The following is a 12,500-nucleotide window of genomic DNA, read 5'->3' as shown; positions in this document are numbered from 1 at the left end:
ATTTGTTGTCAGCATTACACATTCTTATTGCAGCAAACCCTAGAGCAAAACAAATGTGAAAACCCTACAAATATATTTCACAATGAAGGACATGAAGAAAGAGTAAACAGTCAGAGCGTGTGAGTCTGCAGGCCGAGTGTTTGGAGTCTATACGTTCACTCGCTGGCTGCTGCGAGGTGACAAAACATTTATGACGCTGGGGTTAACCAGTCTTAGCAAACTGCGGTGTTAAGCCGCCACAAACAATGCACATAAAGCTAATTTAAAGACAAACATCACCCGCATTTGAAAGTTTCTGTACATTGAAGTTTGTCTGGAGGGTGATCGGCTGGAGTTTTACTGGAAGCACGGAAGAGTTACTTTAGTCATTGAAGTTCCTTTTGTTTGTGCTGGACAAACCATCTATTTATGTAGTGGGGATATTTTCTGTCACCCTTCAAATTATTGTTATTATTTAAAAGAAAAGGCTAGGAATCCCAACATTGCAACACATTTTACGATAGGAAAAAAAAGCACATTTCCTTTGTTTGATTTCACATAAAAAGTGTACTTTAACGTTTTATTCTGAATGGTAAAACATTTACTCTATTTTTGATGTGTTGGTGTGTGTCACTGAGGCCTTAATTTGATGTTCCATAGTTGTCAATTGACCGAACTTCATTTTGATCTCAACTGCACATCTGTAAACATTTTGTGACTGCAACTTGCACGATTACGACACTCTCGCGGTCACAAAATCTGTCCACCGACACCCACAGACACACACAGACACACACATACACACACAGACACACAACCCTGCACAAACAACAGGCCATCTTTGAAATCAAGTTTTATTTTGATCACAATACCAGGGTCAGTGTTGTAGTAAGGGATAATGTGCAGTGACGCGGTCATTATGGGGAAAAGAACACCGACAGGCTGATCAGGAGCCTGACGCGAAGCGTGAAAAAGAGATCAATGATCTCAATGGGATACACCTGGATAAATAAAGGTTTGAAATGAAATGAGAAGCTCACCATGTTATAGTGGTTGTTGGCGCTCCAGATGTAAGGACAGTTGCCGGCGCAGAAGTTGGCTTTGTAGCCTTTGGGCTCGTGGATCCACTTCCAGTTGAGGTCCCGCCTGAAGTCGATGTAGAGCGAGCGCAGACAGCAGCCCTGCTCAGAGCCACTGACACACAACACACACACACACAGGGAAATATTTCAACTGCCATAGTGCTTTTTCTCGGTCAGGGGCATGGGCCCAAAGCTGGGTCATGGGAATATGACAACGGGTCTGCATTGAAGCAGCGGCCATCAGAAGGTAATAAGTACCCGATGCTGCCAGAGTTTTCCCCTGCAGCGTGAGGTAGTCTAAATAAAACACTGCACGCCTGCTGGCCTGCAGTCTAAACACAGGGTCAATATTGTTAGTTTTGTCACACAATAGTCTGCAAAGTTTGAGGTGGGGAGAAAAAAATCCTCCTCCCACCACAACTAGATTTCAGTAATATGAAACTACATGTCAGTGAGACACACACACACACACACACACACACACACACACACACACACACACACATACACACGCGCGGCTGGTCGGTGGCCTACCGGGAGCAGGTGGTGGTTTCTGTGGCGGCCGCCCTCTTCTTGCGGTTCTTCTTGGGCAGGTTGTCCACTCTGTCGCTGGGCAGTATGGTGAGGATGAGGTGCGGCGTCTTGGTGCTGAAGTCTGCCTGACCTTTGACCTTACCGGGCTTTCTCATCTGACGGAGCAGCTCGTCATCCACACCTACGGAGAGCAGAGTCACTGTTAATACAGCGGCTGAGACCTGCTTTATTTTCAATTCATGTTTATGTTATAGGTGGTAGTAAATAAGTGAATTATTCATGTTAAACAGTTGACTATACTTGAAAGATGACTACACATTTAATTGTAATGCTTAATTTGTGAAGGAATAAGTAAATGAGATAATATATAAGCAGTATTTTGGTAACACTAGTGTAAAATAACAAAGTGCAATATTTACTGCTACTTTTTTATGTTCAGTTTTGCCGGTCCTTATCTTTTATAATGTGGATGATTACTTTGATATATATCTTTTATTAATGTGTGCATGCCTCTTTATTTAATATGTAAGTATACTCTTTTATGTTGTCTTTATCTGCACTGAAAATAAAATGTATATTTCCCTGCTGTGGGATAATTTCTAATTAAGAGTGTTGTTTATACGCTTTGAGCAAAACAGAACAACACTTCGCCGAATGCCATTCTGATTGATAATAAGATGACCTTTGATTGAAACACAGTTACACTGAGTGAAAAAAGCCGGAGGACTCATCAGTCTGAGGAAGCTAGCCAAGTTCCAGTCTTAACCTTTTCATTTATTTTGCTAAAAATGCATCACTGACAAGGGATTGACTAAAGTCAGCAGCAAAATCTACCTGAACTGTACAAACAGTTGTTAAAGAAGGCATGCATTATATCTGACAGCACACACCCGCTCACAAAACCACCAGCCAAAACTAACAGATATAAATCCTCCTTCGTTCCTCCGGCTATTTCTAGAGCGGGTAGCATCTGCACAGCGCCAGCCATGACCGGTTTCTTACTCTTTTATTTATAATATTGTACATTTCGTACATCATGTGTCCACCCTTTCCTCTTACTTGTATATGTGTGTTTGTATTATGTCTGTCTTATCCTGTGGTTATATTGCTACTTCGGCAAATGTAATTACCCATTAGGGAAGAATAAAGGTCTGATACTTGACTAAGGACAGAGACGGTCATATATATACTGTATGTGTTCGTGAATGCATGTATAAAACAGCAATGAGAGCATGCCTCTTTCTGATTTCATGTTTTCTTTTAGAGCTCAAAACAAGCCCCTTCTTGTATTACATCAGTATAAAAAAGTTGTTTTTTTCACCAAGTGGTAAAAAAACTGACTTTGCTCAGCTGGGTGTAAATCCTGAGGAAAGTACCATAATTTGGGGCCTAAATGAAGCAACACAGACTGTCTGAAATCCAACAGTTTCACAGTGTGGGGAAGAACAGTCTCCTGGTTATTCCTGAACGATAGTGTGTAAGTGCATCATGAATCATTTCAGAGGCGCCTTGCAGGGAAGTCTGCACTTAATGTTCAAATGTTATGACCTGCGGGATTATTTCTGTACTGATCAATCTAATTTTAGTGCTTTTAATGCCCTTAAAAAGTTATTTACAACCAATCTTTTAAATTCCTCATTTATATGACCATTCACTTAAAACTGGGGTTAAGTTAAAGGCTGTGGTAGGCTGTTTATTTTTGCCAAAATTGGGATAAAAAAAACAAAACCTTTAGGCATATAGTGATTTAAGTGGGCTGAGAGAAAGCTAGACCTTTGCTGTTTTCAGGCTTCAGTTAGCCTGTAAAGTGAGACCGTAGCCTATCCCAGGTACATTCAGAGACAATTGTACAGGTTACTGTATGAAGCCCGGGCATACGCGCCCGGGCATACGCGCCCGAGTATACGCCTGGGCATACGCCTGTGGGCATACGCCTGTGGGCATACGCCTGTGGGCATACGCCTGTGGGCATACGCCTGTGGGCATACGCCTGTGGGCATACGCCTGGGCATACGCCTGGGCATACCAATTGAATAACGATAATAATATGTTTATTTATTCACTTTTAGTGTGTTATGGTTAGCTCAACATCTTTACATGTGGCCCAAACTCAACTAATGTCCACATCCACAAACAACCAACTTCAGGAGAGTCTCAAATCATCATCATCTCTGTCAATCACGTGAAAGACTTTCACTCAGGAAGAGGTTAAACTCTTTAGCATGGTTCTGCCAGAGGCATGACAATTGTTTCTCCAGTCAAAATGTGTATTATTGTATTTATTTGTTTGTTGGTAAGAGACAAGAACACCAACAGTTAAAGCAGTGTCTGGTGTACTGTGTATAGTTAAAGCTTTAAAGCCAGTCCTGTGATGGGCATTGACAGTTCAAGTAATCATTCATGGAAAACATATAAGCACACACTGTGGGTTAATCCAAGCCTTATAAAGTTGCTCTATTAATCCACCCCGCACATAAGTACCAGGACTTGGCTGATATCATACACAGTGAAAAGGACAGGTGCGACCAACCTGCAAACAGAGCCTCCAGCTCCTCACTCTTGTTGGGCACGATGTTGTTGGTGGACGGCACGAAGGTGCAGCAGGGACAGTGGACGCCCAACTTCAGGCCGAGATTATTCTCTGAGCGGTGAGAAGGACAGATTACCTCACAGATGAACCTCAATAACACTGTATAGTATACATATATACACATGTTATCAATCTTATATGTGGAGGCAGTGCTGAGACGAACCTGGATCTGAAATCCAGTCCTTGATGGTTTCGGTGACGTCCACGGACATCCAGGATCCCTTCGCCTTCGGCTGAACGGTGCGGGAGTCGATATAACGCTGAGTGGAGGTGCTCTCCTCGTCTGCCTTCAATAGCTGAGACAAAACACAGTTATAATAGAAAGGTGGAAATTACAAACCTTACAAGAAATGTAAAAAGATATAGAGGTATTTTTTGGCCTACGCAGAGAAAATTACCTTCCGAGTTATCCTCCAATGTTACACCATTTTATCTTAGTTAAATCTTATTTTGTATTTCTTTTTTATTCTGGCCTGGAAGGGGAGGTTATTAAGTTGACTGCATTATGTGAACGATGACCAAGCTGACTGTTGGTGTTTTCTCTGTAGTGTGTTGTCGTTTTGCTATAAGAAACAGTCACTGACAAGCACTTTAACATTACTGTCAAATTGTTAATGAAAACACAATCCACTAAGAGCATTGAAACACACCCATGAAGTCTGTAATGTTGCTGACATCTAAGAATCAGTAAATATAATTTCCACTGTAGTAAGGGGGGCAGTGAGTTGATCTTCCTTCATTATAACATAAATGGTAAGGAGCCTAACACTGTATGTCACAAAAAATATCACAAATCAATAATATCCTGCAAATGTCTCTTCAGGCATGTAAATGATGGTTACCCACTTCCCCCTGGCTAACATATTTCTGTGTGAGGTGTGCATTGTCTCCCTCACGTCAAAATATAAGACATGAGAAGATTTATTGTCATAAAAGTCTTGTGGCATGATGCCCAGATTCTGAGAGGAATTTAAATGGTACTCCTGTTTCCACCTTGTGGATTTCTTTTTTCAAAGATGAAAGAGCTCCTGGTTCTGCTTATTGTAACTAAAAGCAACCCAACACGATTAAAAATAAGCAATAATGAAGTTTCCTATCCATGATTGCAGGACAAAATGTATTGTTGTTTGGATGTAAAAGGATAAAAAGAGAAAATAATGTTAATGGTTGACTAAACTCTGAAAAGATACTAGGATATGAGCTACACAGCACTCTATATGTAGAAGAAAAGGTCGAACAAGGGATAGGTATCTGGTCTAAATGTTGATAGAGCTAGAAATGGGGATAACCCTACACAACGGAGCAAAGGAAATCGGACAATTGTTGGAGACTTCAAGAAGCTCAGATGGATAGAAAATGTGGGAAGACTACAAAAATGAAAATGGTGTGGATAAATTGGAGAGAAGGGTGGACTGCTAGAAATGAAATTCCCAAACAGTTTGAAGATGTGTTTGTTTATGATGTTCCTCTGTTGGTTTTATGCAAATTTCCCCTCTGTGGGACTAGTAAAGGTATTCTGATTCTGATATGTTTATTAAGGTTAGAATCGTCAAGAAAGTGTAGAAAAATAATAATAATTCATAGCAATCAAATTTGTCTAGACACATGTTAGTTTGGTGGTGGTGCGGTCTGAGTGATAAACAGGTGACTTGTTGATACCTGGTAGATCTCCACTCTCTGCTCCGAGGCCCCGGCCTGCGGGTTGGGAGCTCTGAAGATCCTGAACTCGGCCTTCGTCAGCGTGCTGTTGGTCAGATCCACTCCACTGACGTCAAAGTGGACCTCTCTGTAATGTGGGTTGGGGGCTGATGGCTGAACCGCATCTGGATGGAAAAAACAAAGAAAGGATGACTAATGACCCAACAACATCTCCTGCCCTATCTGACAATGTTGTATTTATAGTGTTGGTTAAAAAGCGCTGTGGGGCTGATGCATTGTCTCGGACATAATTGATGCTGATGAGTGTCTCACAACTAAATTACAGGTTTGGGTGCAGCGAGTAAATTCGTCTGGTCTTATGTTTAATATATGGACGATTGTTTCCATTTTTCATGGGTGTGTGAAACTACACAGATGTTTAATTATGCGATGTAGTATCCAGTAACATTAATCTTAACATCTCCAAAATGATGTCCACGAACTTCAAGTTTTGTCTCTTTTTGTAAGAGCGGCTGGCTGTTTGTCACTGTAGAGCCACTCTCAAGGAATCTGAGAAGCAGATGCCTTGCTCAAAGGTACGTCTTCTGTAGCTGTTTTTGGGAGGTAACTTCACTGTATCTACTGTTGTTTACTGTATCTGACATCCAAGGTATCCAATGTCAATAAAACATTTAACAAATCATCTTAGATTTTGGATTATGTAATACCTGTTGGATTATGTAATAGCTTTCCTGGTTTTAAAGAATGAATTACAGTAATTTTCTGTTGGCAGAAAGTTAACAGACAATCTACAATTTCTTTGCATCATTGACATTGTGGTATTTTATGATAACTATTGTGTACAGTCTACTTTAGTCTCAATGTGTGATATAATGATTTATCACTGCAGTTCTAAAAGATATTGTGAACATAAAAAACAATGGATTGCTGTTACTATTTCTTCCATTGTCTGCATATTGGATATGATTTAAAAAAATCTAAGCAGAAAAAACACTCTTAAGCCTAGTTTTTGTTTTAGCAGGCTATGAACAGCGATAAAGGTCAACAGATTTTTGATAAAATATTACTTTATTGTCAGATCAAGTCTGAAGTTTATCTTGCATCAAAGCACCTCCATTTGCAACATCAACAAGGACGCATATTATTCAGAGGGGTGAGAAGTAAAAAAGTTGGGAACCATTTTGTAATCTAAAATATTTGTGGTTTTGGACCCCATCAGTGAACTCTAAGGACCCTGGACTCACTTGTGTTGGTGCGGGGGGGCAGCATGTCGATCCTCTGAACTTCTTTGGCGTAATAATCCTCCTCGCTGCTCTCGCGGTCGCACGCGGATTCGGCCAGCCGCGCACGCTCCTTCAGCAGCTCCCGCGTGCTGTTGTAGAGCAGCACGACCTCTGGGGGCACGGACCCGGAGGGATGGTCCTCGTCGTCCTTGTCCGGTGGGGTGCGGATGCGCAGCTTGCTGAGGATCTGCCCGCGTACCGCCTCGATGCGCCGCGACTTCTGCGCGTCCAGGTTGATGGAGTGGCACGTGTTGAAGCCCTCCACGAGCAGAACACCGGAGAACCGGAGCAGCAGCAGCAGCAGCGCGAGGCGGAGCAGCCACATGGTCCGGGGGGGAGATGGAGCTGAGACAGTGGAGGTCACTGTGAAGGTCACTGGGGGACACTAATGTCACTAAAACGAGTCCCAAAAACCAGGGGTGAAAAGATATGTGGGCAAAGTGGTTTAAACTGGAACCAATGCCTAAAAAAACTATTATAGTAAAATAAAGCCAAAGATAAAATCACTTTCTGTGGAATAGGAGACACACAGATTTACTTATTTTAACTTAATTGTATAAGTGTTCATACATTCTGCCACTTAATTTAACACCAGATGCATTATTTTATACACTTAAATGATTTTATCTGAAATAAATCAACAGATCCGAAGCCAAAAAATATCACACTACAACCAAACCCCTACTGTAAAAAACTAAAATATAGTGACTGGAGGTTTGGCAGAGGCTTAAATCCCAATCTCGTACGCTCAATAGCTTCGGTGATGTCTCGTGCCAGTGTTGAAGATATTAAATGACAGTCAAACCGTTCAGTTTAGTTTGATCCGTCTTCGTTTTCCGTCGTCCATCCTCGGATGATTGAACAGCTTTCAGGAGAAAAGACTCATCACAGGAGCTCAGCCCATGTCGCAAATCCTCCAACAAAAACCTGGCTGCTCACTTCATCTGAAGAGGAACGGCTCGCAGGCTCTCACCTCCCAAAGACCCCTCTCTGGAGCAAAAAACTGGCCCATACCCACTTCCAGAAACTCTACTTACAGCTTTTAAAAAACACCAATGAGGTCCTCTCATTCCGCGTTATATGTAAACAAGAGGGCAGCCTGCACTGAAACGTAGGAAAAAAAAGTTGATTTATGTTGGAAAAACCTTGGTGGGCACCGTTGTTCATATAAACATCAAAACACAGAAAAAGTCAGACGTCATGAAAAGCAATGACGCAGAAAAACATATGTAAGGAGTCCTTGTGCTGTGGATAAAAAAAGTAAACTTTACAGTTAATTTCAGATCCCCGGTCTAAATGCGCTCCAGCCTGAAATCTGTGCTGAAAACACTCAGACCTGCTGCATGATGTGACTCCATTATTCTCTGTGAGAAACGCTCAGAGGGAGGAGGAGGCGAAGGAGGGAGGGACTGGATGTGAGAGAGGTGGTGGTGGTGGGGCGGGTGGCCACCAAAGTAAAGCAAGTGTGTGATTATGTAGGCAAGAGCCATCTTCCTCTCTCTCTCACACACACACATTTTGCAATTTATTCTCCCCACAAAAATGCTTGCTCCACCCTCTCTCAGCAGGTAAACATCCCCTGGGGACAGCTCAGACTTAGAAGGAATAGTTTGACATTTTGGGAAATATGCGTATTCATTTTCACATGGCGTTAGAGAAGATTTATATCAGTGCATTAAATATGAAGCTGGCCTAGAGCAGGCTGTCAGCAGATTCTCCGAGCAGAAGCCAGAGGGCCAAGAAGCATATTTCCCTAAATGTAAATCTTTAACTTCAAAGAGAAGCTGGGAAAATGTATTGGTCCATGCGAGTGATTTCAAAACGCAGCTTAAGGAAGGATCTCGATCTCCAGCTTAGACTCACTCATACCATGCTTTAAAGTTTATCCTAATTGTATTAAATCCTTCCACAGCCCATCCCTTTTTTATCTTGATCTTTTCCAGCTTATGATCCAAGGCCCTTTCTTTCCTCTGTTCCTCTTTCAGTCTCATTGTTAATTACAGCTCAGCACTTGGAGAGGACTGTTAATCTGTCAGGGGAGGTTTTTATTGCTGCTCTGCTGCCATCCCATTATACCATTATTATAGTTGCGGGTGCAGGCCTATAATTGCTGTAAGTAGAAGGAAAAGGTAGGAGAGACTCAGGCTGCCTCCAGGCTTTTGGTCAGGGCAAACCCCCCCCCGCGTCATCGTCTGCTCTGGCAACTTTTCTAAAAGTGATAACGACGCCTACAAACAAAAAGACTCCTGTTCCAACCTGACTGCTGCACCGTCTCCCAGAAACGATTGAAAATACATTTAATATGTCTGCGGAATCTCTTTCAGTATTCTTCAAAATACCAGACACACCGTGGGGCATCGCAGATCACTGGAGCCCGCCCAGGTGTGTGTGCTGCAATGTGAGGCATATATAAAAAAAAAAAGATAGACTTCCTCAAAAACAACTTCTAGCCCGCCTGCTTTTTTCTGCTCCTTCACCTCAAAGCCAAATATAGACAGGCCACTGCCACGTCATCTGGCCCTCAGAACTTTCCTGAGGGCGAGATGGGGTTCAGAGCCTGCCTCTCGCTCAGGGAGCCTCATATATTTTAGCATGTCTGTAATAAGTTAATCCAAATTTTTACACAAAAACCTAAAACAATTTTGGCTAGTCGTGGAAATCAGGACAGTTTTATTGGAAAAAAAAGAAAGAACAAACCCAAACAGTTACAAAAATAAATACAGATAAAACCACTGGGGGGGTTTCTCTCGGGAAAACATTTCCATCTGTTCAAATCATTTTTCCTCCATTGGCAGCTTCAGACGCTTAGATGTCACAACAGCAATCAACCAAACAGTGTGGCCCGTTTTCTCAGGGCATCAACTTCAAGTCCAGTCTCTATGAATACACAAAACAATATAGTGACAGCTCGGGGGGAGGCTGTGTTGGAGTCTAAACCTCGTCGTCGTTCAGCAGCATGTTGGGGATTCCTCTGGAGATCGGGAACTCTCGTCCGGATTCAGGGCACCGCAGACAGCCCTCGATCACCTCCACCTGCAACACACACACACAGGCGGTAAGAGATCAACTCTAGATGTCACCATAGTTTGAAATACACTGTATGACCACAAGTATTAGACACCCCCGATCTGTTGTAGCCCAAACCTTTCAGTTCCAATTAAAGAGGCCCCATTATGCTTTTCACTTTCCTGTAGTGTGTTATAAAAGTCCAGCACTCCAGGTTTCATAATAATGGTAAAGTGCTGTCTGCGATTTTAAACCCAATACTTGTAAAAAATCTGCAAATATCTCCTCACTGTGCGTTAGTTGTCACTTCTGTGGGTGCAGGATAAGCCTTGGCTCCAGAGAGAGTCCCTCTTCCAGACAGGACAGGGGACATTAAATACCAACACTCTTTCTCCAGAATGACTGACTCCACCTTTAATAGGCTGTAGTTAAGCTGAGGTACCCAGACTTTTATAAGCACCTTTTAGCATTCAGCATAACATGAAATCAGTGAGGCCACTAGCTGAATCTTAATAAGAGGGTTATCCATATTTCTATCTTATTATTAGCTTTATGTAGTACGTGATCACAGTTGTACGTTAGAGTAAGGTGCCTTTATTTGATTGTTTAAGAGCATGAGGTCTTGTTAGTCTAGTGCCATACAGTCCTGCAAATGGCTTCACACCATTCCTATCATCTACAGGTGGCAGAGATGAACCAAGAAACGGAGCAATGCGTGTAGAAAAGGCACGAAAACATTCATGTGAAATATGGAGGACTGGAAAAACATATTCATAAAACCGTTTTGCTGATGTTTTATGAGGCAGGAAATGCTTTCAGCACATTTTTGAAACCTCAACGATTTACACAATGGGTTTTGTTGAGTTACTTTTGTTTAAAAACAAACAGTTTGGGGAAACCGCTTTTCTGTTTCAACATGACAAGGCACAAAGCCAGGACCACACTGAAATACATGTCTGAGTTTGGTGTGGATGAACTTGACTGGTCTGTAACATAACTCCTCAGAGAAGAACTGGAACCAGAGGTGGACTTCACAGATGCTCACGTGGCTGAATGGAAGAAAACCTCTGGACCCAGGATCCAAAATTGTGTAGAAAACCTCTGCAGAGCAGTTGAGGATGTCATGGCAACACAAAGCGGCAATAATAGAGCTGATTGGGAGGAGGAGCAGGTTTCACACTAATCACAGGGCTGACATAGCGCTCTCCGGCTCCTCCATCACAATCAGTGAGAGAGTGTTCAAACGAGAGTATGAAGCGCTGAGTGCCTTAACATGGGTCGTTTATTTGCCATTTATGCTAAGGGGTTGGAATGAGGTGTTCAACATCCTTTTTGGCCATGCAGTGTACATGCTGGGGTTAGAATAACATCCATGGCTTTAGTATTTTGGTGCCTGTGTTTGATCTCAACATAAATGGCTTCTAAAACAAGACACTGGACAGGAAACAACCACATGAAAGCTCTGCTGCTAATTGCTATAGCCAGTTATAGAAACAGGAAGTGAAGTGCCAACTCTACCTTCCTATGTTACTGTGTGAGAGTACTATAAACAATTCCATAACCTTACCTTTAAAAACAGGTTCAGGCTTATACAAATGTGTATGGTTAAAAAATATTTGAATTAAAGATCCATAACAACTTGTGAAGTTTAACATTTCCCCCAAAACAAGACCTTTGTATCCATGGAGAAAATGTATACTTGATAATTGTTGATGGACAGATAATTAATATAATTTCATTATCAATTAGTCATACAGTGTTTTTAACATTCTCAGGCTGTAAATCCTGTGATGTGAGGATCTGCTGGTTTTCTCTGTATTTGTCAACTACATATCTTTGGGTTTCGAACGGTTGGTCAGAGAAGAAAAGACACCTGATGATGTCTACAAATCCTTTTTCACTAGACCAAAAGATAAACCAAGTGATCAAGAAAATAGGCAGATTAATTACAAATTAAAGTTGTATGTCTAGGCCCTAAAAACCTCCATGTGCATCTTGTTATTACAAACTGTAGTGGTAAGCACCATGACTGTTTCTTACCTCTAAAAGCACTCTGTGCACTTTCTTCAGAAACTCTTCGTTTTTCTCGTACTCTGGCACCAGCTCAACCGGCAGGTCTTGCCGATGACCCAACTAAAGAGGGAAAGAGACAAGTGTTACAACCAGGCAGTGGTAAATACATTAGTGGATGTTAATGGGTGGCAAAAGACACCATTACATATACTCCACTTACTGGTTAACAAACCGCAAACAAAATCAAAACATTGACACTATATCCAACACTCTGGTATACTTTGTTAACCCTTCCTTCATCTTCATCAATCCCCTGGACCACTGCTGTTGACACAGTCCAGCATTTTATTTGCT

General features: G+C 41.9%; 2 protein-coding genes across 2 annotated transcripts in view; both read right to left on the bottom strand.

The window, feature by feature from the left end:
* Positions 1 to 7,645, bottom strand: part of tgfb5 (transforming growth factor, beta 5) — an 8,896-nt gene extending 1,251 nt beyond the window's left edge. Inside the window, exons 1-6 of the mRNA XM_034137954.1 lie at positions 7,089 to 7,645; positions 5,845 to 6,008; positions 4,349 to 4,481; positions 4,126 to 4,236; positions 1,596 to 1,776; positions 1,020 to 1,173 (exon numbers count right to left, since the gene is read on the bottom strand). Of these exons, the coding sequence (XP_033993845.1) occupies positions 1,020 to 1,173; positions 1,596 to 1,776; positions 4,126 to 4,236; positions 4,349 to 4,481; positions 5,845 to 6,008; positions 7,089 to 7,452 (1,107 nt within the window). The 5' untranslated portion in view covers positions 7,453 to 7,645. The remainder of the gene's footprint in view (positions 1 to 1,019; positions 1,174 to 1,595; positions 1,777 to 4,125; positions 4,237 to 4,348; positions 4,482 to 5,844; positions 6,009 to 7,088) is intronic.
* A 2,122-nt stretch (positions 7,646 to 9,767) lies between these two features.
* trmt112 (tRNA methyltransferase subunit 11-2) overlaps positions 9,768 to 12,500 on the bottom strand; it is a 4,207-nt gene continuing 1,474 nt past the window's right edge. The window contains exons 3-4 of the mRNA XM_034136414.1: positions 12,174 to 12,266; positions 9,768 to 10,160 (exon numbers count right to left, since the gene is read on the bottom strand). Of these exons, the coding sequence (XP_033992305.1) occupies positions 10,059 to 10,160; positions 12,174 to 12,266 (195 nt within the window). The 3' untranslated portion in view covers positions 9,768 to 10,058. The remainder of the gene's footprint in view (positions 10,161 to 12,173; positions 12,267 to 12,500) is intronic.

Source organism: Trematomus bernacchii, unplaced genomic scaffold (assembly GCF_902827165.1).
Source record: "Trematomus bernacchii unplaced genomic scaffold, fTreBer1.1, whole genome shotgun sequence".
Lineage (NCBI taxonomy): Eukaryota > Metazoa > Chordata > Actinopteri > Perciformes > Nototheniidae > Trematomus > Trematomus bernacchii.
The sequence above is the reverse complement of the archived record's forward strand: the minus strand, read 5'-3'. Positions and strand labels throughout refer to the sequence as shown.